Source organism: Micropterus dolomieu, linkage group LG05, assembly GCF_021292245.1.
Source record: "Micropterus dolomieu isolate WLL.071019.BEF.003 ecotype Adirondacks linkage group LG05, ASM2129224v1, whole genome shotgun sequence".
Lineage (NCBI taxonomy): Eukaryota > Metazoa > Chordata > Actinopteri > Centrarchiformes > Centrarchidae > Micropterus > Micropterus dolomieu.
In genome coordinates this window covers 17869965-17895006 of record NC_060154.1, presented here as the reverse complement: position 1 = coordinate 17895006, position 25042 = coordinate 17869965, and the positions used below count along the sequence as shown (strand labels likewise).

General features: G+C 39.5%; 2 protein-coding genes across 2 annotated transcripts in view; both read right to left on the bottom strand.

Annotated features, from left to right (window-relative positions):
- Window positions 1-25042, bottom strand: part of faf1 (Fas (TNFRSF6) associated factor 1) — a 1021784-nt gene that overhangs the window by 315525 nt on the left and 681217 nt on the right. The gene's annotated exons all lie outside the window — the stretch shown is intronic.
- Window positions 1-25042, bottom strand: part of LOC123970683 (voltage-dependent R-type calcium channel subunit alpha-1E) — a 91411-nt gene that overhangs the window by 55080 nt on the left and 11289 nt on the right. The window contains exons 2-4 of the mRNA XM_046048891.1: window positions 13740-14006; window positions 4530-4635; window positions 4184-4323 (exon numbers count right to left, since the gene is read on the bottom strand). Coding sequence (XP_045904847.1) covers window positions 4184-4323; window positions 4530-4635; window positions 13740-14006 — 513 coding nt within the window. The remainder of the gene's footprint in view (window positions 1-4183; window positions 4324-4529; window positions 4636-13739; window positions 14007-25042) is intronic.

The window sequence follows — 25042 nt, the reverse complement described above, 5'->3', positions numbered from 1 at the left end:
TCTGAGCTAACTCCATCTCTCCTCCACTCTCTCCAACCAAGTGTCTGGCACATAGTGGTGACACAATCCCTCGGTGGGCGTCACCCTCTGCCAACTGTTGCCAGTCTAATGGAGGGCTAGCCAGCGAATGAGACGGCCAAGGTGCCAATTAGTACGTACAATTACGCATGGAGGCATCCTTCTCATTTCCTCCAGCTTTATCTCTTCTCTCTTCACTCTTCTCTCTTCTTTACTTTGTTTCTCCCCGGTCATGTGTACCTGGTTATCACCTCCTCTGTTATCTGACTTTTACTCGACGACTTAAGCTGGCTGGTGAAGCATGTGTGACGGCCTGAGAAAACTCACAGCCCCTCTATTCAAATTTCAGTCACAACAGTTCTTAGCTTCACGATCGCAGCCTTTAAGGAAACAGCTAGTGCCATCTGGTTTTTCATACCTCCCTCCCACTCACTCTCTCTGTGTAACACAGGCCATCTTGAAACACCAAGGCAGCTTGCTAAGGTAATCATGGCCTCCAGCGTTGACAGTGTTACCGAACGGTTCCATAATTACACATGTTCACACATAATGTTGAGTGAGTCAGGGGTATCCACAGTGGAGAGGTTCACATGCTTTGTAGTCTGAGCCAACAGTCGTGTGTTCTGCCTCCGTCGGAAAAATGTTCTACAATACAGTTAAATTAGATAAAACTGTAATGTAAACCTTCAATCAAAGTCAGCACAGTGCAGTCAAGTAAGGTGAATAAACACCTCTCGAACACAATGCCTTCAAAACTGAATATTACGAGATTCACAGCCCATAGGATGTATTGCAGGGCAATTGTATTGACATGCATTAAAATACAGGTATAACTAATAAACTGCTGGGTCATGTAGTTAGAGCGGGCAAATTTAAGCATCTTTCGTGGATGTAATCAGAATCCCTCAAGTAAATATTTAGGTGAATTTTAATTTTATTATATTTTTTTTTGCCTCATATTGTCATTCTACAACTACAACTACTACTAGACACTACTACTACTTCGGTCTAATGCATAAACACATGTTTTGAATATCTGAGAGATCCCTCCTCTGTTACACTTCCTAAGGTTTATTATATTTTCTTCCTCATTTAAGGGTGTTTACCTTATCTAAATCACGGACGACACCATGTAAGGTAAGAATTGCTTTGCTTCCTAGCATTCCCCATCTCTCTCCCCTCATTTGCTATCATCTCTCTGCTCTTATCTGTAATAAAGGCATTCAAATGTTTATGCTTATGTTTATGTCTGTTTGTCTGCTTATGAATATAGAAGAATTAAAATAGACAGACAAATCCATTTATTGCTTATTTAGTTAATGTACATACTGTGCCTTTGGCCTATGATGTTCAGTGTTTGCATGCATACTGTGTCTGGGGGGGAGGGGTCTTTGTCTGTTGCGTATTTGTAACACAGTCTGTGACCCCACTGTCTGCAGAGGCCTCCTAATTACTAACTGATAGACAGCACTGGTGACTCACTTAATATTATCAGCACTTCTCATAATCTTCTTTCACTCTCTGATAAGGTTGCAAACCTCGGGTGATGGCCTATAGGTGAGTGAATGTGTCCATGTGAGTGTGTTGTATGGTCTGTGTGTGTTTCAGAGAAAGCGAGAGGGAGAGGGAGCGAGCCAGAGCGAGAACATTTTCATTAATTTATCTTTACTGTGGCCAGAATGATAATTTAGAGAGGGATCTATCTGCAGCTCACTTCATCATGCTGATTATTAATAAAATGAGACCTGGAAGGCTATTTCATCCAGATCAAGCACATCTCCTCCCTAAATCACAATGTGTAGCTTAAATTGAACCCACAGCACATAAAGGAAGAGTCTAAAAAGATGCCTTCATCAGAAATTTGTATTTGTAACATGTTTATCTGCCATGTGAAAACTGGAAAATATGCAGATGTATTCAGATTGCATTATTTTGGGCAGGTCAAATGACTTTAGCCTCACCACCTGCTGACCCCTGAACCAGGAGAAGTCAACTCATCAATAAGTGCTGCCTGCCTGTATACACAGAGCTCACAGAAAGGTAAAGTCTGATTATAGCATCTGTCACCCTTGTGAGGCCTTGGTCTCCTTTTTTCTGTCCCTATTCAGGCAGGTGAGGTCAGAACAATCCATTAGCATGTGTCTGCTTTGTAATTTTTGTCTTATTGTAACATCCCGCAGGGGCTGAGTGTCCTCAACCACTGTCACCCGTCAACTGATCAACAGGCTAGAGTGCCAGGACGGTCTCTGACCATAGTTTTCCCTACCATCTTCCACATTACTCCTCTTTATGTCATCCCTCTTATCTCCTCCTCTTTTCTCCTCCCGCATCCTTCCTCTCTCCAACAGCGAGTGCAGTATCATTAAGAAGCCTGAACTCTGCTCATCAATAATTGAACAGCCAGAATCATGTAGAATTCTCTAAGAACCCTGTCTGCTGCCCTTTGTACTTCTGCGCTGTGAATTGATTAATATTTAATTTGTGTGTGTGTGACTGCGTGTGTGTGTGGTGTGTGTTGAGGGGTATTGAGGGAGGTTAATGTGCTGTCTCATCAAGCTCCTTCTTTGAAACCATAAACATTTCCTCTCACTGTTCAATGTGCTTACCTCTCCTGAGAAGGTAGGTGCCTGCTGTAAAATGCCCTTTAATATAACACCTTTCCCCCATAGAACAGACTAACTGCTAAACGTAAGAGCCCCCTGGACCTTTAACTGCCATGTAATTGATGTACTGTAACAACACAGAGTGAGATGATGATTTACAAGCTGCAGCCACCTCACAACAGTCCACAGCTGCTAATCGTATGACTTCTGAGTTCATGTTAATCCGAGATGGCGCTCACGTTGTAGTTAAAGAAGCTTTACTCTCCACATCTATTTGACAAAAGATTAAGTGCAAAAACTGTAGTGCCCATAATATGTAGAATACTTTGGCTAAAGGTTGCACAATGCAAAGCTTCAACCTTGATAGATGTTTAAATATATATATATACTGTATATAATAATATATAATTGGTCTCCAACCTTCTGTGATGTCACACAATGACAGTAAAACCGCAACACGCCACTCATTATACATTAAACTATTGAGTGTTTATTACGTAGTGAATAGACCAAGGTGAACAAGGGACACTGCAAGTTTTTAACTGTACTAGTTCGACACTGTCCTGTAACTATATTCAATTAAATAAATAAAGGAAAATAAAAGGCAGGGTAAAATTGGCAGGTGTCTCTGTAATACTCAGCATTGATATATTCAACACTGGCCAAACATGGCCAGCATGGCATTATGTATGAAAAATATGATGTACATTTTAATTGAATTATTTTACGATTTGTGTTTGGCTAAAAGTTTTTCTCTTACAGTTTTGCTACTATTGCTAAACCGCACTGTGCTGCAGGCAAGGTATACAGAGGCATAAACATGAATCTTTACTATTAATCTTTAATATATAAACTGATATCACACACTGACCCTCATATCTGGTCAAATGAAGCGCACATAGTAAACACCTGAAGTGGTCAAACAAGCACAATAGTTTAGTGCACGACAAAAGACTTGGAGATGAACTGTGTTGAGAAGGGTGAGACAGTAATATGAACCAACAACAAGAAAAGCAAATAGCCAGACAAGTATTTATGTGTATAAGGAAATTGGTGTTCTGAGAGATAGCGAATCCTCAGGTTTGGAAAGCCTAGCATGACAAAATGCAAGAATAACATACTTTTGTAGTCAAGATGAAATAAAAAAATTAATGAAAATTTAAGATAGACATTAAAATGATAATAATATGATTCACCACCACCAAACCTTGCTCAGTGAAAGGTTTCCAAAACTCCATTAAACAACCTCCTTGTGTGACTCCCTGAATCTCTTAATTTGGCAGTGGTAAATAAAAAATTTAGGAAAATCTCAAGTGAGTTTAGTATTTATATCATTAAAGAACCACAAGCAACAAAGAAGCTGATTGTTTGTCAAACTTGAGCAACCAAACCAGCAAGAAATAACTGGGCACCTTAAGCAAGAGCACAAGAACAATGGGTATTTTCATTACAGTAAATTTCATAAAATACCATCACTTTCATTTCATAATGCTAATCCTGTTTCACAGATCTGCATCCCCACACACACACACACACACACACACACACACAGTTTGACTCACCCACTGAGGACCACAATGAAGTCCATTACGTTCCATCCGTTCCTGAGGTAGGAGCCTTTATGAAATACAAAGCCCAGGGCGATGATCTTTATCCCAGCCTCAAAACAGAACATCCCGATGAAGTAGGGCTCTGTCTTCTCCTGTGAGTGCAAAGCAGGAGAGCAGTCGGGCAGTCAGTGTGATAATTAGCTTACACTGAACTGAAAGGGAAGCACTGTGCATGCAGGTGTCATGTCCGGGTTTTATCAGGATCTATTAGCTCCATGAGGTAGTTGAGACTTATTTTTTATTTTCAGGTTGCAGGTGTGGTTGTGTGTCCAGATGTGTCCATGTGTGAATATCTCACCAGTCTCTTAGACATGGGTGTTTTGTCCTCTCCAGGAAGGTGCTGCTCCAGAGCCAAGACGATACAGTTGGCGATGATGGTGGTGAGGATCATGTACTCAAACGGAGTGGAGGGCTGAAGTTAAGGAACTTTTCACTGACCTAATGTTGAGTGTCTGGTAAAGTATGTTAATGTAAAGGATAAGACATTATGTTCTATATTTGAACTCTGACCCTTGAAAAGCTCCAAAACCAACACATGTTGGTCAATTTCTCAGTCACAATCACATAAATCTTTAAAAACAGGTCATGAATATATACATTCACTTTTAAAAAAGGCTCAATAATTTCCAAAAAGTTTTTGGGTCTTTTCACATAACAACTATAAGAAAAATATAGAATATATTTTTATTAGCCTCATTATTTAAATAATGTGTTTAAGTGACACATAGACTGTTCACAGAAACGCAAATAGACTGAAACACAGAAAGCTCTAAACAGGTTTCTAGGTCAAAGTTAAACACAAGTGTGATCTGGTCTATTCATTAGAGCACAATAGTAGTTTAGGTGCTTGTAATAAATGGCAAAATCTTTTTATGGTTTCTATACAGGGCACAGAAAGTCTATGCACTTGGATGGAGAGATTAGGATTCAGATACATGATGGGGAAAATAATTGAGTTAATTACAATACATCCCAGTAGCACTTCAAATACAATGTCATTTAAGTGTAGATAGACAGGGTAACATCTCTATATGAAACTGAATTAATCTGGCATGTTATAAGCCCCAGGGCCGTAGACACCACCAGACACAGGCTGTACCTTATCTGAGGTCAGCTGCAACAGACAGCGACACACACACAAACACAGAGGCAACAGAAGGCTTATCGAGGCAGGGTGACTGGGTGAGCATGAGACGTGATCCTATAAACAGGGTCACTCTTACTACAAGCTTCATTGCCTGTTCTACGAGACCTGTATTGGTTGTCGGTTCAACTCCAGCCGCTCTGGGGTTGAGCTAAGCCAGCAATGTGCTCTTCATCTAATGCTCTGCGTGGGCAGTCCCCTTTCTCCTGGTTATGTGCAGAAGAGGTAGGAAGAAAGGGAGCTTAAATCTGCAGAGTGGAGACTGGGAGGGAGAGCAGAAGGAAGAAAAAGGCAGAGATAACAAGGAAGAATTACACAGGAGAAAGTGATAAGGAGGATGGTGTGGAGTGATCAGTGGAGGAGAGGATGATGGTTGTATAGCTTGCAAAAAAGTTGGGAGAGGAAGAGGCAATGAGACCAAGTAAGACTGACACGAACAGATCAATGTTGCGCTGGCAGCTGTACCCAGCAGTGTTACTCAGGGACATGTGAGCGGTGAGAAGCTAAATAAACAGAGCAAACTCAATCTTACTCCCACCAGCCTGCAGGGATTCTAACTTAAAACTAAGGCTGTGCCACAGATTGCCACAGTGATCACATGTTAATCCCTGATAGGTTTTTGAAAAAGATAACTATAGCAGCCATCAGCTGTTGATGATGAAAACAAATAACAAAAAGTGCTCTACCTGCATAATATCTGTCTCAGGCTCAGGGGTTGATTTCAAGTTTGCCTTTCAACACATGAAATGTATATTTTGATTGTACTTCCCTGCAATAGCATAGTCGCCACACCCTGCATTCCCTAAAACACACACAACAAACAGGAGGAGGGGTGAGACGAGATGAAGGGAGAGACAGAGGGAGAGAGAAGTAAGGAAGGGGAAAAAAGAGAGAAAATGAAGATAGAAAGACAGAGGTATCCAAGGCAACAGGCTTCTCTTCCAGGCAAAAGTCAATGCTACAAGACGGTTACTGGGCAGTTGAACTATCTCTGCGGTCACACACACACACACACACACACTGAGGCTACAGCTTTATGCCATGTATCAGGCTAAATTTAACCACTACATGACAGATCTTGAAGAGCAATAACGGCTAAGTATCAGTCAAATAAAATATTTTTTCATTATTGTCAAAGGCATCACCAAGAAAATGACTTTGTCTTAGATTTCAATTTGTGGTAATTTCTTAAAATAGTATCAAAAGAAATCTATTTTTATTTTTGTAAATATTATATTCATCATCTCATGATTTATATATTTATATATTGTTGTGATAGTTCTTTGTATTTGTGGGTCATTTCATTGGGTGATGGACCAATATTGACTGATGTATTGTCCATACAGAGTGCAAAGTTTGATCAATCTGTTTTTAATATCTTGAAAGCCAGTCAATGTTTTAAACCATTACACACAACTAAAGTTAACATAACTTTTCTCCTTGTTCTCCTTAAAAGTGCCTGAAGAACAAATTATTTTCTGTGACCAGTCTTTTCAACATTAAAGTACCTTAAACCTGAAAAACTGACGTTTTGACCACTTGGGGGCAGCGTACCATGGTGGGTGCAACGCACTGACATAGCATCACCTTTTAATATGGCAAAGGTGCAAGCACACAGTTGCCTATTATGCATTCAGATAAGGAGCAACATTATCATTCATTTGGAGTTTCTGGCAACATCACTTAGGTTAGTCAAATATTATAAATATAAAATATAATATTTAAGCTCTGTTTTTGTTCTCCACCAACTCTACAAAATTAGTGCTTTAGTTGTTTAGTTTTAAGAAAATTAGATATTTAGCTACAAAAAATGTTCCACCATGTTCACCAGCTAGTTTCTAACTTTGTCTTCTTGGCGTTTGGTGCTGAGCAGGTAGTGTACAGTGGGTGTTTTCAGCTTTTTGAAAAAAAAGGGAGAGAAAAATGAGAGAAGTGAAAATCAAAAAATCAAAGTTACAGGCCAGAGAACCAAAATGATTAGCTGAAAGATGCTGAAAACTCTAGAAATGAGGGTAAATCTCTATTGGTTCATTACTAAGAGAACTCCTAATGACAAGCCAACTGCAGGGGGTGGCAAGCACCCGCAAAACTGCTATGTTCATACTTTCTTGTTTTACACTTCAATGCATGTTAAATTATAAATCAGTGCTTTAGAAATTCTAAAAGCAAGATGAGGGCTGTAACGGTTCAAGTGAAGGATGGATCACCATCGGCTGTCCGTAACCAGACTTCAAACTTGGAAGCTGTAACTTTTGCCATGTTTTGTTGTTGTACTGTTTATTTTGTAGGTTAGCTAACTTGACGTTAGCATATTACGCGGCTAATGCAGGCTGGGTGATGTTGGACTAATGTTGTAATATTGAGTGCCACTCAAGAGAAACTGTGATAAAAGTTAAGCCTCATTTGAAGTTCACTAAATAACGAGAGTAGTAGGTTGGATGCCAGTAACTGTTGGTTTATGTGGCTTTTTGTGGAACCTAGCTATACTACAGTGCAGTTGTTAGTTATTACACAGAAGCCCATTCTGCTCCACACCAGTGTGTGCATGTGTGTTGCTGCTGTATGTAAATGTCAGTATACTTGATAGACATGCCTTGAAGGTAACAACATAGCAACGTGTGAAAAAGACATGGTCAAACTGCAGGAATTTGCTTGGCAATGTGTAACTTTGACTAGCACCAAGCAGCTACAGTAGCTTGCTCAGACCATAAAGCTGCAGTTTGTAGCTGGCTGGGCAGTGAGTTGAGATACACAGATACACTTAATATGCTTAACTGCATAAAAGTACTTCATATCATATATATATATATATCATAAATTAAGCAATTTGTAAAAACAATACAAAAATGGCACTAATACTGCATACTGCACTGTTGAGCCACTATAAATCATCGCGACAGCCCTGCCATCATATATACAGTCATTTTATCATTTGTAATTACCGATTTGGCTTCTGCAGCCTTTTTGATGCACTCATAAATTCTGTAATCACAGACCTATTGTTGACTTATTTGTCCAAGAGCCTTCAAATAACGGATGGATTGTATACAGATGTTCCCTGACTTCCCCAGAAATTTTAATAAATTCTCTCAATGTAACACTCAATGTTGAGTTTATCATAAGTTACACACCCAACAAGTGTCTTTAACCAAAACCCATCTCCCCTCCTCTGTGCTGCTCTGGAGTGTGACGTTGATCACGGATCGTCTACCAGCTTTAGCAGCGAGGCGTCTCGTGAGCAATCCTCTGAGTCACAGTGACGCTGGCACTCTGCCTCAATTCCTCAAACATGCATGTAAAAATAGACATGGAGACAGAGTGTGATGCCCCGTGCCTCTGTGAATACGCTCAAGCTCAGATTGGAGCCAAGCCCCTGCGATTATTATTACATAGAGATGAAAATCAAAATGAATCGGAGGCATCTGAGCCTGGCTTATTGGAAATCTGTGAATTATCAGCAGCATGTCTGTGTGTGTTAAAGGCAGAGAGCAGCATTAAATATACAATTACAGAGGAAAGCCAGGGGTGTAATCTCCATTTGGAGTAAAATTAACTCTATTTAAGCCTGGGATATGAAAATACTGAGAATTCAAACTGATTACTATTAAAACATGCGTAAGATAAAATATGTTGTCATCTGAATGGATTAAACAGACTGTTGCATCAAACATATACATCATTCTTTAATTCCTTATCACCTCCACACCTCAGTGGCCAGCTTGAGCCAGTTGATCAATCCTGAGGATAAATGTGGCCATATTTCAGTCAGTCCTGCGAGTAAACCGAATCAACTGAGAGGCACAGCCCAAAACGCTTATATACACCTCTTGGTCAGGAAATACAGAAGCTTGTGGATAGACAGAATGTTGGGAGCATGTCTGATGTTTTGTGAATTGGTTACCTGTAAGCAGATTGGAGACCACTGCACACTTAGCATAGTAGCAGACAACATTTTCTAGTCTCGTTTTCTTCAGCTACAAATCTGCTCTCTTTAAAGAAGTAAAAAAGCAAGCAATAAGTTGAAAAAAAATTTTTTGTAATTGGAAATAAATGAGATTAGGACCATAACTACACTCGGGACCCCAGGGTCATTTCCTTGCTATTTTTCCATTTTAATTTTTCATGCAAGGATACAATTTAGTTAGAGGGAAATTAATAGCCTTCCTCACGTGTAAGCTGACCCTAGAGACATATGCAAAGAATTTACAACCGACAATGCAACATTAATTAAATTACCATCTGCATATTTCAAATCCTGGTTAAGTGAAAATGTTTTTTAAAAAGAGCCGTGACATTACCTGTTGAACACCTAAAATGATTACCTGACTTTTTCATATTTAAAAAAGTCTGACAGGCAGCAAGTACATGGTTATTTTTGTGTGGCCTGATGAAACAAACTCTATTAAATCCACCAATCAATTATTTAGAAGTGTACCTTCTCAATGGGAAACTTCCCGCTGCGGGGGATCCCAGTGGGGATCAGACAGGAGGATCAGCTGCCAGTCCTGCCACACTAAACTCTGGCCGTGTGCTTAATTAGCTCTGCTTCTTCCCTGCCAGGCCTCGATCAGACTCACACATTCATGTACACACACATTAACCACCCCTTAATAAGAGAGGATATGTTCTCGGGTAAATATCAAAACATTGTGTAATATGCTCTCACACAGAACTCAACCACTGAAACCACTGGATAATTCCTGAATTGATCGTCTGCTGTTAATTGAGCACTCAGAGAAAGAAAGACCGTGTTACTGAGAGGTGACAGCGGCAAGTTGTGCTCCAAACACAAGGCTGACCTTTACAAGATGTCCTGCAGTGATTGTGTGTGTTTGTGCTCTTGTCTTCCAATTTCTGTGAAGACCAATTTGAATTTTGGATGATGAAAACAAGGACATTTGTGGGAAGCAAGGATGTTTTGGTTTTAGTTATTTCAAGTGTTAGAAATAAAGTTTAAAAATAGAATCAGGTTTGTGTTAAGTTTAGGGAAAGGGCTGTAGTTAAAATTGCTCCTTTACTTCAGTTCTACATTTCTAAGCACAGAGGAATAAATGCACAGATTAGGACAATGAAAAAGGAATAGCCAAAACATCTGATGCCAGGCAACTTCACAATGATGACAAGGCTGCAGGAAGTCGCTGCTCCCGGAATAATCCAGCATAAAACCCCCTTACAAACCTTTTCACACATGTTAATAAATGAGTTTTAGTTTTACCCCTATACAGAGCCAGGCTAGCTGTTTCCCCCTGCTTCTAGTCTCTGTGCTAGGATAAGCTCACTGAACACAATTATAAATGCAACACTTTTGTTTTTGCCCCCATTTATCATGAGCTTAACTCAAAGATCTAAGACTTTCTCTATGTACAAAAAAGGCCTATTTCTCTCAAATACAGATCTGTTAAAATCTGTGTTAGTGAGCACTTCTCCTTTGCCGAGATAATCCATCCACCTCACAGGTGTGGCATATCAAGATGCTGATCAGACAGCATGGGTATTGCACAGGTGTGCTTTAGGCTGGCCACAATTAAAAGTCACCAGTCAACGAAACCAGTCAGTATCTGGTATGACCACCATTTTTCTCACACAGCGCAACACTTCTCCTTCGCATAGAGTTGATCAGGTTATTGATTGTGGCCTGTGGAATGTTGGTCCACTCCTCTTCAATGGCTGTGCAAAGTTGCAGACAGCAGGTTGAGACCCAGGATGTTGAGCATGCAGATAAGGCACACCTGTGCAATATCCATGCTGTCTGATCAACGTCTTGATATGCCACACCTGTGAGGTGGATGGATTATCTTGGCAAAGGCGAAGTGTTCAGATTTTGACAGATTTGTCAACAATATTTGAAAGAAATAGGCCTTTTGTATACATAGAGAAAGTCTTAGATCTTTGAGTTCAGCTCATGATGAATGGGGGCAAAAACAAAAGTGTTTATAATTTTGTTCAGTGTAATTACAATTATAATCTAAATCTGCAGCTCCCCCTTGGCTTTTTGGAGCTTTATAATGAGTTTTTGAAACTTTACTGTTTTGTGTTACTCTCATTGCTCTTGTAGCATCATTTTCAGATGCAGCAAACAGAAGTTTTTGGAGAAAGATCTGTAAAATTCCACTGTACAGTAACTACTTACTGCAAATGGTGGACGGACACAGTTAGCAGCTAGCTGGTGAACACAGTCATGCAGAGCCAGGAGTTGTTGCAGCCCAAAAACAGAGAATGAATATTGGACTATTGGCCAAAAACATCTAGACTCTAAATAAAGATAACTTTGGTCCATAACTGCTGGATGTGTAAAGAGGCCACTATCTGCTAATAATATTAGCTTTAAAAAATGATATGTCAGTGTTGTGTTCACAACTTGTTTCCCCAGGTGGCCAAAACATCTTCAACCACTGGACATTAAGGTTAGGAAAGGAGGTAAAGAATGAAAGTCTAGAAGTGCAGAAATACAAATGTGTCTATCATTGTTTACATATTTGTATGTGTCCCTCTTTGTGCTTGCTTGTGTATTTACTGTGCATGAATCTTCAAGCTCCAAACATGAGTCACAAACATTGGAGAGCCGCTCATCACAGCCACAGTGGATATTGACCAGAGCTCACCAACACTCAGCTCAGCATCACTCCCTTCAAAACCATATTAGCAAACAATATAATATAGTATGACTCAGTGAGTAATGACTTGTTGTAATAGCATATGACACAGCGATCAGACATTATTACATATAATTCCTGTTAATGTCTGTTAATCAGATACAGTAGAGCTCATCAGATGTAATGAGACTCCCTCCACAACAGCACATTAACCTGGAGGTTATTCAGTCTGGCTGCTTTCCTTCTGTTCACTACTGAACATAGATTATTTTTATTCAAAGACAATTGTATTCTTGATGTAAGTCTAAGATGTGCCTGTAGGTTTAGTTATAGTAATGTTAATGGTAATGACCCAACTGCTGGAGGGCTGAAATATCTGTAATACGGTAACCAACACCACACATGCTTTAACCCTTTTTCCTAAGCTGTTGTTTCTATTTTTAATCCCCTCAAATGGATAGGCAAACCCAGAGAAAACGACAATAGACAGTGATCAACAATAGAAGGACACTCAGATTCTATTTGCTTGGGTTTTTAAAATCAGCAGTAGGCCAGTCAGTGAGTCAGGAAGCTTCTGAATGGAGCAGAACAATAGCAGTGAAGAGGCCACACCTGGCCCCGACACCTGGTGAGCTGCACAGCAGCAGCACAAACACACCACCAATGGACATTTGCGTGCGGTTGTCCTCTTCAGCAACAGACCAAGGAAATAATGTAGCCTCTCCATTTTCAGTGAGTCATTAGGTTTGAGAAAGCAGACAAATAATGATTAATCAAAGAGAACTACTGAAAAGGAATAAAAGAGTTTTTTGATGTCACTCTGGTTTAGTATTTAGGCAGATAGTGGCAGATATATTTTAGTTGGCTAGCTTTTGATAAGTGGTTAGAACTGATCACAATGTAAAATCTTACAAAAAAAATGCTAACCTAAAGATATCCGGGTTTACAGTAATATGAAACAGAGAAATGTTTGGAACCAGAAAATGTTTGGCATTTTTGCTACGATTAATCGATTATCAAATTAGTTGCCTCTTAATTTTCTGTTGATCGACTTATCGACTTATTATTGCAGCTCTACTTACCATTGCAGCTCTACCCGAGTTTGATATATTTACTGTACATACGTCATCAGGAGGGGCAGTGATTATGGTGGCAACAGCAGGTCTTCATAGCCTTTTGTTGACAGAAAAGATTCACAGCCATAAACAGAAAAACTCCTGTTTGTTCCTCTAATCCACTTTCCACTGACACCTCCTCCCCTTCTGCAGCAGTTTTTTTGTGTCTAGATATAGCCTAAGTCACCCACTGTCGGATTATTGTTCTATAAAATAGCAAAATAAATAAAATAAATACAAATTCTCTATTGTGCAGTATTGGATTGGATTTAATCAATCAATGTGAATGAATGAAAAAAGCAATTGTGAGTATGTGTGTGTGTGTGTGTGCGCGCGCTGTCCATGGTGCTGGCATTCCCCATAGACACTCTATTGCACACAGAAACTAAGTGGCAAAACACTGAAGTGAATGTGGCCGTTTAAGGACTTATCTGAAATTGTGCACACTTTTGCTAATATGAGACAACTGAATTCAGACTGGGAGCCACAGATGTATAAAAAAATAAAAGATTTCTATGTTTATTTGTTAAACTGGAACCCAGTTTACCCACCTTTGTAATTCACTCCTACAGACTCCGTGCACATCTCAGACGAATGTGTTTGTATATTTCACACCTTACCCGCTTCACTTGCACCATGAAGCAGAAAAAGGATATGGCCACTCAGTGATTTTCTTGGCGTACTTCCTGACCACGTTGTCCTCGCCAAAGATGAAGAGAGACCTGTTGACGGTGAAACAGTTCTCCCTGACCGGGATGGGGTTGTACAAGGCCATGGTGCGGGCACGTTGCGCTTTGGTCTGCTTAAAGGCTGGGGAGATGCCACCTGTGGACACGGCCGCCCCATCGCGGTTCCGGTTGCGCTCGGACCCCCCATCCCCTGAGCTCAACAAGCCCGGGACGTCGTCTCCAAAGCGGGCCATTCTGTCAAAAGCAAACCACACGGAAGGGAAGACTGGGTGAGACAGGAGACAGAAACCAGGTTATAGTCTCCTAGAAAGCAGGGCGCGGTGCTGCACTCGGTGTGACAGCCGCGGAGTGGCAAGATCCTGAGCACTTTTAGTCCATTATCAGTTTTAATCAGCAAAAACACCGCTGTCAGTGTTGTTCAACTTAAAAATTTTTCCTCCTGTCTGTCCAGTGAGGAGCCCGGTTGAAGAAGCACGTCGAGTCCTCCCTTTCAAGCGCACTCTGCGTAAAAAAAAAACGACACAAACCCAAAAAGTAATTCAATCCCGCCTCAATTACCAATCCGTCGTCTTAAATGAAGCTGTGGAAACTGATTCATTTTGCAGCGTTTTATCCATCCAAACACTAATAGCTTCAAGAAAAGCTGCAACAGGTCACGTCTTCAGCCATCCTCCGTCCCCTGAGCGAAAAGCAGAAGAGCGGGTTGATCCATGGATTTTTAAATACACTCGCAGTCCACAGTCCACTGAGTAATTCAGAGCACATCACTCCCGTCTCCTCTACCCTCTTCTCTGTTGACCACCAACCACAAGAGCCCTATCCTACTGCATGTGTAAGAGGACGACCGGGGGGGGGGGAACTTTGGCATTTTCCACGACACCCCCCCCGAAACAATGCGAACAAAACAAGCTGTCAACTACGTGTCACACAGAGGAAAAGATAAGCCTCAACCCGTCTGGTCTGCAGTGGGGCAGTGAAGGACGTGTCTCCCTTTTCCCTGCACTGTAACAGCAAGAGGAAAGAAGACAACAGTGTCTCCTAATGCGACGGTTCAGCCCACCTCTGCTAACCTTTATCCAACCCCACATGCAGTTCACTATGCGCAGATCTACTTAACAAACAGCGTGTTAACAAAAAACAGACATGCATTAAACTGATAAAGTAATAAGGTAATGAAAAAAAATATTAGATGCAATTGCCTCCATCTTGACGAGATTATATAAACAATTGAACATTGCCTGTTCACTTGTTACTCCAGATATTAACTTCCCTTACTTTAGTATTTTACAAGACATTTCAGCAAAAGCATGAATATATACTGTAGGATCACTCCAGCGTTTTAATGTGAGTGGTCAACGACCACTTGAAGATGGGGCCATGGTGTTAACATTGGCTTTACCTTGTGTTGTTCACCCTGCGTGGTCACGCCTCAGGGCGAGCAAACTGAATGCTGGTCACGCATCAGATCTGGAGGAGAGTAAACACCTGTTGTGAAATGGAAATACACAGCGCCAGCAAGACACTCTGGAGGACAGCAGCAAGCATCTTTGGGCTAATTACAGGGTTCAGAACCTACTAATGTAAGGCTCCTAGTGAGGGGAAGTCTACTGTTGTGTGCTGGCTGGAGGGGATCATATATCAACTCTCATGAGGATGGGGGATTTTCACAATGAACGGGGAGAATAGGTGAGCAGGGGCTGACGCATGTTGGATTGGAAGGGTGGAGTTTAGAATATTATCTGTGTGATCTAAAAAAACATGTATCAAGCAATAATTAAAATACATGGTTTGGAGTTATTATATAAATCACTTGAACCAAAGCTAAATTGATCTACAACGTTTTATGTGGCCAAAGTCTGACATAGCTTAGTCCTTTGTGCCACAGTCCTCTGTTATATCCAACAAGACTAAGAGATTATACTAGGTGCACTAAAACAGCATTAAACACAGAGTAAAATCGAAAAGGTGACTGTCATTAGCATTGCAGGTATTTGCTCATAAACCGGTGTTGAAAAAATTAATATTTTGAACTAGATGATAACCACAGTAGTTACAGATCATCCTATGGGGCACATCCATTCTAAATTTCATGACAATGTTGAGAAATTTCATTCAAAACCACAAATAACAACCTATTGAAAAAAGTCAAAGGAGTTTTCCAATCAATATACTGTTGTAAATGTTGAGATATTTCACAAGATAAGCAAAAAAAAAATGACCTGCTGGAGGCTCAAGATAAAAAGACAGAGGAACACCTAAATCAAGATGATCTTTAATCTGAGCATTGTGAATGTCTGTACAAAATCTAATGGTTATCTAACCCATAGTTGTTGAGATATTTCAGTCTCAAACAAAGTGAGGGGCTGACTGACAGACTGACATTGCCATCTGCTTAAAACTATTAAAATCAACAAACATATGGGCACTGTCTATTTTGAGTCTATCACACATACTTCCCGCCATCCTGCTGCTGTAAATACTACAGCACCAAATGTGTATTTTTCCACAGATTAAAATTATCCAACAAACACACTTTTTACCTTTATTTGAGTAACATTTGAGTAACAATCCCAGCTGACAACAGGGATACAGATACAGATAATTTAGTTGGTTGAACAAATACAGATGATGGTGTACTCGCTCATCTGTAGTGTTTGCTTTCTCCTGGTCACGTGATTACTCTGACGCTCAAAATTCAGAATAAGGCAGGAAGTGAAAGGCAGAATGGACAAGATGGAGAAAAATCTGTACTGTGCTAGTTATTAAAAAATGTCATCGCTTCATTGTATCCCATTAAACATCTGGGTGAAATTTTATCATAATTACTGCATCAATTCTTGGGTTATGGCCAAAAAGCTTGTTTGTCAAGGTCATTTTGAGGCCACAGTGACCTCGACATTTGACCAAAAGAAATCCCACCAAGGCATTCCTGAGATATCACGTTCAGGAGAATGGGACGGATGTGCTGTCGCTGTCCCATGACACTATCATATCATTTTTCAAATTGAGATAGTAAATTGATGGTGATGGAAAAAGAAGTCAAAGAAAAGATGAAACACAGGAGAGAGTTAACCACGACATTGACACTGACGGGTATTTAGTGATGAGGGTATGACGAAGGCAGTGATATATGGTGTGTGGCCTCCAACTCATTAGTGCTCCAACATTAAAGGCATTAAAAATAGAACACATAACAGACAGACTTTTGACGTCTCCTCATTATAAATGGTGAGAAGAGATGTACAACACGTATCTTCTGTGATAAGACAAAAAAAAAACTGTTAAAAGAAAATTCATCTTCTACTTGCTTTTTGTGATTTCAGTCTCAGCTGAGTGTAATAGAAATGTTACCTCTGCTACTTCCTCTGTGCAGCACTAAGTGGGGGATATCATTACATTGTTTGCTGCCAGGACGGGAGCGTGCAGCAGCCACAGCTTTCTTGGCTGAGAGGTGAGGGGTGAATTATGGTAATTAGGTGTTAGCAACAGGGATGATTAGGGAGGAAGGATTATGGTTCTTTCCTGAAAAAAGACACAGAGCGAGCAGTTAGAGCCTCTTTGCTGTAGATGATGCTTTGAGTCAGTAGCTTTTTATCTAATTAAAAAAAAACCCTCTTGGACTCAAACTACTGTGACTGAACACAACTGAAACATGACATCAATGTATTTGCTCAAAGGCTCAGCTTAACCAATCACTCCATCTTTGATAAGAGTGGTCAAACCACAAAAAAGCTAGTCAGTACCACTTTATAAAGAGCTTATAAGTAATAAGGCATGGCTTTATTATTAGTTAATAAAGGAAAATACTAATGCTTTCTATATCAGCTATAATCCATTAACAAGAATAATATTTGGGATGCAAGGTTGTGAAAAATCCTTTTGTCCAGTGTTTATTCTTCTTCTCTATTATGTAATAAATGTTAGTAATTCATAAATAAATACTCATGGGTTTTTATTTAATAAAGAATGACAAGAAGAAGTTAATGTGAAAATGAACTGATTATATTTGAACTCAAAATGTTGGATAATGAAAGAAAAAGGTGTGTCAATATTTCCAAGAGTATATTTAATCAAATTAAGGAAACACTTTAAAGTGTTTACTTTAAGTCTCCCTATTTAGCATTTAAAAGTAGTATGTAAACATTTAATAAAATAAATAGTTTATAAGACATTATAATGCAGTTGTATAGGAGATATGTTTATTAATGTATTTGCAACTATAACTGTTCCAGTGGACACTGCAGAATAAACTTCATATAGGACAACTTAGTAAAGCAGTGAGGGGGCTGATGGCGCAATGGATAAGACACATGCCTTTGGTGTGAAAGACCTGGGATCAATCCCCCACTGTGACCCATTCACCATTGTGTCCCTGAGCAAGACACTTAACCCCTAGTTGCTCCAGAGGCGTGCGACCTCTGACGTGTATAGCGATTGTAAGTCGCTTTGGATAAAAGTGTCAGATAAATGTAAAGCACTACTATTGTAATAATATTAAATATTAGTCTTCATAGGTGAAGTAATAACTGCTGACAAATACTGTATATTACTTTATATTATAATACCTTTTGTCAGTTTACAACTACTTTATAGTGTGTTATAAACCATTTATTAAATGTTTGTAAACTGCCAATAAATGCTAAATAGGGATAAGATAGTGATTAGATTTCCAATTAGAAGTAAGACTCCTACAGATCCTACAAAATAAACTCACTATGAAAAATACAAAAAGGACTAAACATCTTTCAGACAAGCCAAAATATTGTACTGTAAAAGCTTCAGATCCCATAAACTTTTTGACTGGGCTGTGAGCTGGCTGGATTAAAAACAGCAGATAATGTAGTGAAAAACCAACATACTTAACCACGATAACACAAAGTTATAGAAAATAACTATTGGTGGAGAACTGACAGTTAATTTAATATTGTAGACATATTGTCAAAGTCGGAAAATCTATCCGAGGAACACAGGTTTACCAAGGTTACCTGCTGTACTGACAGCAGGTTGACAGTTCCTCCTCTTTTAATGGGACTTTGTGCCAGAGGACTGAGGTGTGAACACAGATTTCAATTCAAAAATAGAACATGTGAACAGCGCTAGCTGGCAGGCTTGTATCTGAAACCTCATCATCATCATGCTCTCCACTTAATAGTCTTAATACTCACATGTGAATTCAGCGCATATGTGTTTACTTGACACATGTTTGGTTGTCATATGTGACCGTTTCCATTTTTGCCAACAGGACCACATATACTGTGTAAAAGAGCAGCGCAGGACCATCTATTTGGAGCAGAGAATTAAAAAGAAACTCGATGTAACAAGGAAAAAAAGACAGCCAGTGCAGGATAAAGGAGCACTTAGCCTGCTCTTACAAAATGTTCAACAATACAATCTAATAAGATAAGATAAGATTGTAACATTTTAAGAAATATTTCTTAAGTTGTTGGCTGACAGAATGAAGCTTGGACAGTCTGGATCCGACCATATATCAATTCTGAATGGCACAAATACTAAACAATATACTTGTATTGGCACAGACCTCTGGCTGTTTGGAATTTTTGTTCCTTTGTGGAGCACGTAACCAAGTCAAGTAGGTGAACAGAAAAGACTAAATGACGTAGTAGTGTAAGTAGTGTAATTGGACAAGTGTAAGTGCTGGCAGCCAGTGTAGTGAGTAACACATGCAGCATAGTACAGACTATTTACATAGTGCTGTGAGACGGACAGACGGAGCGAGACGTCAGATAAGGAATCTGTGTGTCTGTCTGAGTCAGACGTGTCAACACATTTTCATCAGTGTGGAGAACGCACTTGGTGACAGCCATGGGAGGGGCTTTAAATGTGCAGGTATAAAAGAGCAGATCAAAAAACACATAGCCTCACAACGTCAACATCCTTAAAGTGTTTCATAATTATGACGTGCTTCACTCGATCTCTTTTATTCCACTATACCTCTGTTGTAGCTAGATGTATTTTTTTTTTCTTTTTAATTGTTAATTTTAGTCTACATTATATTTAGCTAGGAGGTTTGAACATTATATCAAATAAGAATGCTGGCACCAAAGGATCCTAGTAGTGGGTAGTGCAGTGAGTTGTATGTATAATCAGTCATGTGCACTTCTCTCCTTTATGTGTAATTTATTGCATTTAAAAAGGATTGCGTAAATAACTGGACAGGATGATTGCACATTCTGCTGGATTTACTAGCCACACTTCTCAGTTTCTCACAGGTTTATTGACAAGGAAGGTCGTGGCGGGGAAGAGAAACTTTCATTTATAATACCTCCTATGACAGCAGAGTGGGTGCAGCACAAAAACATGGAAGGGTGCTGCACTGAAAAAGTTAGAAAAAGATTGCTAGAAAGAGAGTGGAAATACAAGATGAACATAATATCTCACCAAACAAAGTTTTTGAAAGTAAATTCCAAGCTGACATTCACTGGATTTTGAGCTTTTGAAAATACATTATGTGTGTCCAAAGAGTGAATTCACCGCCACTGTAGTGAGGCAGCAGCTCAATCAACATCAAATTCAACTTCAAGTTGAGGATTAATGACCACAGCGCCGTAACTCCCTGTCTGCTCTTTGGTTGGTGTTCTAACACAGTCGGTTGCTGTGTTCGTTTATTATGAGCAACTGCTTACTCTCTGTCTCTCTCTCAGTGCAGGTCTCTGAAGAATACTCGTTGATTAAATTTTTTTCTTCCCCACCACAACATTCCCTCCTACCTGAGAGGTATGAAGTGGAGGCAGAGATTTCAACACCCAACAGAATGAGACTTTATCGTCTCTTTTTTTCTAATGTTATCATGATTTTTACCTAAATTACATATGCAAAAATGGGAGTGTTAGACTCTGCTAATTAGATGCAGGGCATCCCTAGATCAAACTCTTAAAATACAACATAAATGAGCTGCAAAAGGTGTGAAAATGCTGCTACACCCAAAGACATTATTCCAATCAATTATAATTTCTTGAGCTTGGAAAGATACCATTATATATTATACTTGGACTGAAATCAACTGTTTGCATATTATTTCATACAAATGGCTTAAAACACAATATTCATTGACATCAGCACAAAAACAATCTGTTCACACTGTCTGTCCAGAGAGCTGTTGCATGCTGCTGAATGTCTAAAAAACTAATTAATATCAGTGAAAACATAACTATGTTGGCAAATGATTTTGAAATGCAGGGGCTACTTTCTGTTTCCAATGGAAATGAGCTTGGAGCTTGAATCACTTCCACAACAACTGTATTGAGTTGATGATATAAACTTTTGAGTAATACAATTAGGCACACTTTTATTAGGCTACTAAAAATTAATAATTTCTGATATGATTCACCTACAACACCTACTTAACATAGAGTCAGCATCAGGTGTTGTGTTCTCATTAATTAGCTTGTATATCAGGCGATGCTTAAATCTCCAAAAACACATATTAAACCTATGAAGTTCCCCCAAAATAACCGCTGTGCTGGGTCAGTGGGCCATCGGCCAGACCACAGAATTCAACATGACACAGAAAAGCTCAAGGCAAACACAGAAGGACAGGCAGACGACAAAGCCAGACCTATTGATGTGGTGAGATGAAGGGGCCGGGGGATTGGACTATATTTAGTTTCATTGAGATGGTAATGGTTGGAACATGAGAGGACTTGTGAGTGTGTGTGTGTGTGTGTGTGTGTGTGTAAGAGAGAGTGTATGTGTGGCTTTGCATGCGTCTGGGTGCGTGTTAATGATGAGCTGTGCAAGAACCACCATTTGAATTTCTGGGCTTTACATTGGGAAAGTGTTTTTGATCATGGAAAGAGGAATGATTACAAGTGGGTTTGACAGAATTAACAGTCATCTCTCTGTAATAACACATCATGGAAATAGCAGCACTGTTGCTTTCTTTCCTGGCCTTGATCAGCACCCAAAGGAAATATGATGAAACACATTTACCCTGCAGCATGATTTCTCTGCCTGTGTCTCTCGCTCTCTCACCCTCCTCTATTTCTCCAGCTGTCTTACCCCCTCTCTCTCTACCCAACCCAGATTTCTGCCACTGTTGTCTTCTCCTACTTGTTTCCTAGCAACTGAACTGACATGCCCCCTATTTTCAGCCCCGAGAATCTGTCGCCGTAACCCTAGATTTTATGGAATAACCTATATAAATCATCATTCCCTATGGGGACCTGAGTTATGGTCGTTGACTTCAGACAAATGGTCCTGTACATAAGCATGTTGTTAACCTGGTTTGTGATATTGCAAGTTTAAAGTGGTCAAAGCAACAGTTGGGCAGTGAATGGTGCGCAGTAACTAGATAACAAAACAAATGTAAAAGCTAACATTTATACAGCTGTTTCAGATGCTCCAATGTTTTAGGATTTTGCAACACTAGTTACAGACAGTTGCATCTTTTTCCTCTTCATGTAGTGGATCTGCTGTGGTGAACTTATTGACTTGGAAGAGGATTAGTCGTACACTGACCAAATGATTTTGAGAAGTTCATTCATACAAGCTTTACACAGATTTTGAGGCACAAGGAAGTTAAGCAGCAGATAAAAACACTGCAATGCAGTCTTTGAAAGCACGCTGTCCTTATTAAGTGGTGGAGTTTGCATTTATTTTAAAAATCCCTATCTATAATTTTGCTCATTTAAATTACTATACTTACATACTATAATTAAAGTTCTAATGAACTTGAAGTGAATGAACTATGTCCAGAAATAACTGAAGGGTTTGACTTTGAAAAACGTTGTGTTTCTCACCTGAAAATAATTGAAAATATTGGCCTGTTTTACTACTGTGTTTACATTTGGGTCAAAGATTGTATCTTTTATTACCCGTTTCTTGAGGCTATGTGAGACATCACCCTAATGATAGAGAAAACTCTAATGGTAATGGGAAACATGCCTCTTAAATAAATAATAAAATGACTGAAAAACATGATTAAACAGTTAATTGAATAATCAGTCGTGCAAAGTAAATTGAATGTCATGGTAGGTTTATCAGGCTGTTTTAATGTATCTGTCAAGAAAGAGCCTCCATCATAGTGCAGGTGGATGACATTTACAGCTGATATGTAATATCTAATAAAAAGCCAGCTTCATTTATCAGTATAAGACTAATTTACATGCGTACCAACATTATCATCACATTATACATCCTAAAAATCTGTCTAATGCTGCACAACCACTCCTTGAATAAAGTATAGAGTGGTGGGAAATACAATTGCTGAGCAATTGTCTCCATCTAGTGACAAATAGAGTTGCTACATTATTTTATTTGGGGAGAACATTTCAGTGTTCACTGAGGAAGATGAAACAGTTTTCTACAATATATTTATATAAGCTATTCAAATTAGACAAGGATTTTTGTTTTCATGGTTGTGAAACATGTGAAAGCGATTTCCTTTGTTCAGCCACCTCGATGATCCAAGCATTTTCTCTGGAGGCACAAATGTTTGAAATTAATTAAAAGTAGCTTTAGAGGAGGACAACATAGGTTTTGCAGAATAAACACCTTACAATGTAGTTTTTAAGATGAAATAACACATTTAGGTGTTTGGGAGAATATTTCTTGTACAGCATTAACGGACAGGGTGTTGAAGAGCTTTCTTAGTCCAAACACGTCAAAAAATGTGGTGCTAAACTAAGAAGTATAAAAAACATTCCCAAATTCTGATGATGAAAATCCATCATAATATACAGTGAAAGGGGAGCAGGAGGGCTAATCAATAAAAATCCATGAATAAGGATTTTGCAGTGACTGCTTGGTGCTGCAGCTATTTACCTTTTAAATTAAACCATCCATTAGTCCATATATCTGTCGGCTGAAAATTAGAGTGTTAATAATCAAACTGGCAGCCCGACAGATCCATACTCGTCAACAGACGACTGTAGATTAACCACAGAGGTGTGAAGGGCTCTGCTGGTCACAAGCAGAAGGCTGGTAAGCTGGTGGATGGTGGGGTACCAGGAAAAGGAAAGGTATTGTGCATTGTGCATAAGTGATATAGGCAAAGGAGAGGAGAGGGCCAACAGTTTAATTTGTGACCTCTGGATTTACCCCAATTTCGCCATCCTGACCTCTTCGCACTTTTGAACCCCTTAAAGACCTGAATGAATATCAGGTCTGATTATGTTTCCTCAGACTTTACAAAGAGCCAATGGAAATGCCCCAAGCCTTCAACAATAATAAAATAAAATCTCTAAGACCCAAACCAAGGTTATCGGTTTAATAATTTCATGTTTGTCACTTTACTCAGATTACTAAAACTGTCCCAGCAGATCATTACTTAATGGCTTCTTAAGTGGCAGCTGCTCCAATCTGGAAAACATACTGTGCAGACAAACTTGACTGAAGCTGCGGTGAATCACTAAGACTGTAGATTATGAATGCCCTCTGGTGGGCGAAACAATGCTAATTTAACACACACGGGATCAAATCAAACTTTGGCTTGAGATTAATCTGATGGAAGAATTAATAAATTCTGAGTCTCGGGCACTGAGTGTCTTTACCAATGTTTCAGCATGCAAGGGAGGTTCCAGTGTGCCACATTAAACCTATAAGGAGCTTTAATATGTGAGGTGTCACTTTCTTTATTTCTGTGTATAATTAAAGATTCAAGAAAATCTTTTCCTATAAATCCCTCCAGCTGGATTTTGATGCCACTTTCAACATCTTTGCCCCTTCATTTCAAACGGCATCATGATATAAACAAATGATTACTTCACAGGATATAAACACCATCCATTCCTCTCATGAATGCATGCATGAGCCTGTCCGTGCAGTAGGCAGTTCTCAGCCCCTCCACTAGGGGTCACAGACATGACACTGAAGTAGCACATTGCTGACATGTTGGATATTGACGATGACTCAGTTTGCTTACCCAGCGTCCTTCTCCACATTTGTCAGAACTACTCCCTCCCGGAGAAACATAAGTCACGCAGCTGCAACATTTGGGTTCCCTCTGGTTTGGTGGGAAAAGGGATGTGATGAATATCTCTCACACACACTTCAGGCGTGTCTCTGGCTTGTTTCCCTGCATATTCATCTCAAAAAGCGGCTAATGTGTGGATCTTGATGCTGACCACATACTACACAACCCATCACTTGAATTGTAATCTGAAAACAGGGGCCAAAAAAGGCAATTTAGATATACATAAAGCTCCCTGCTAAGCCCATTTGGCTTGAAAGCAACAGTGGCTGAAAGAAATCCTGTTGCACTACAAAGGTCTTATTTGCTCCAATAAGCTAACAGCACTGAACTCTCAGAG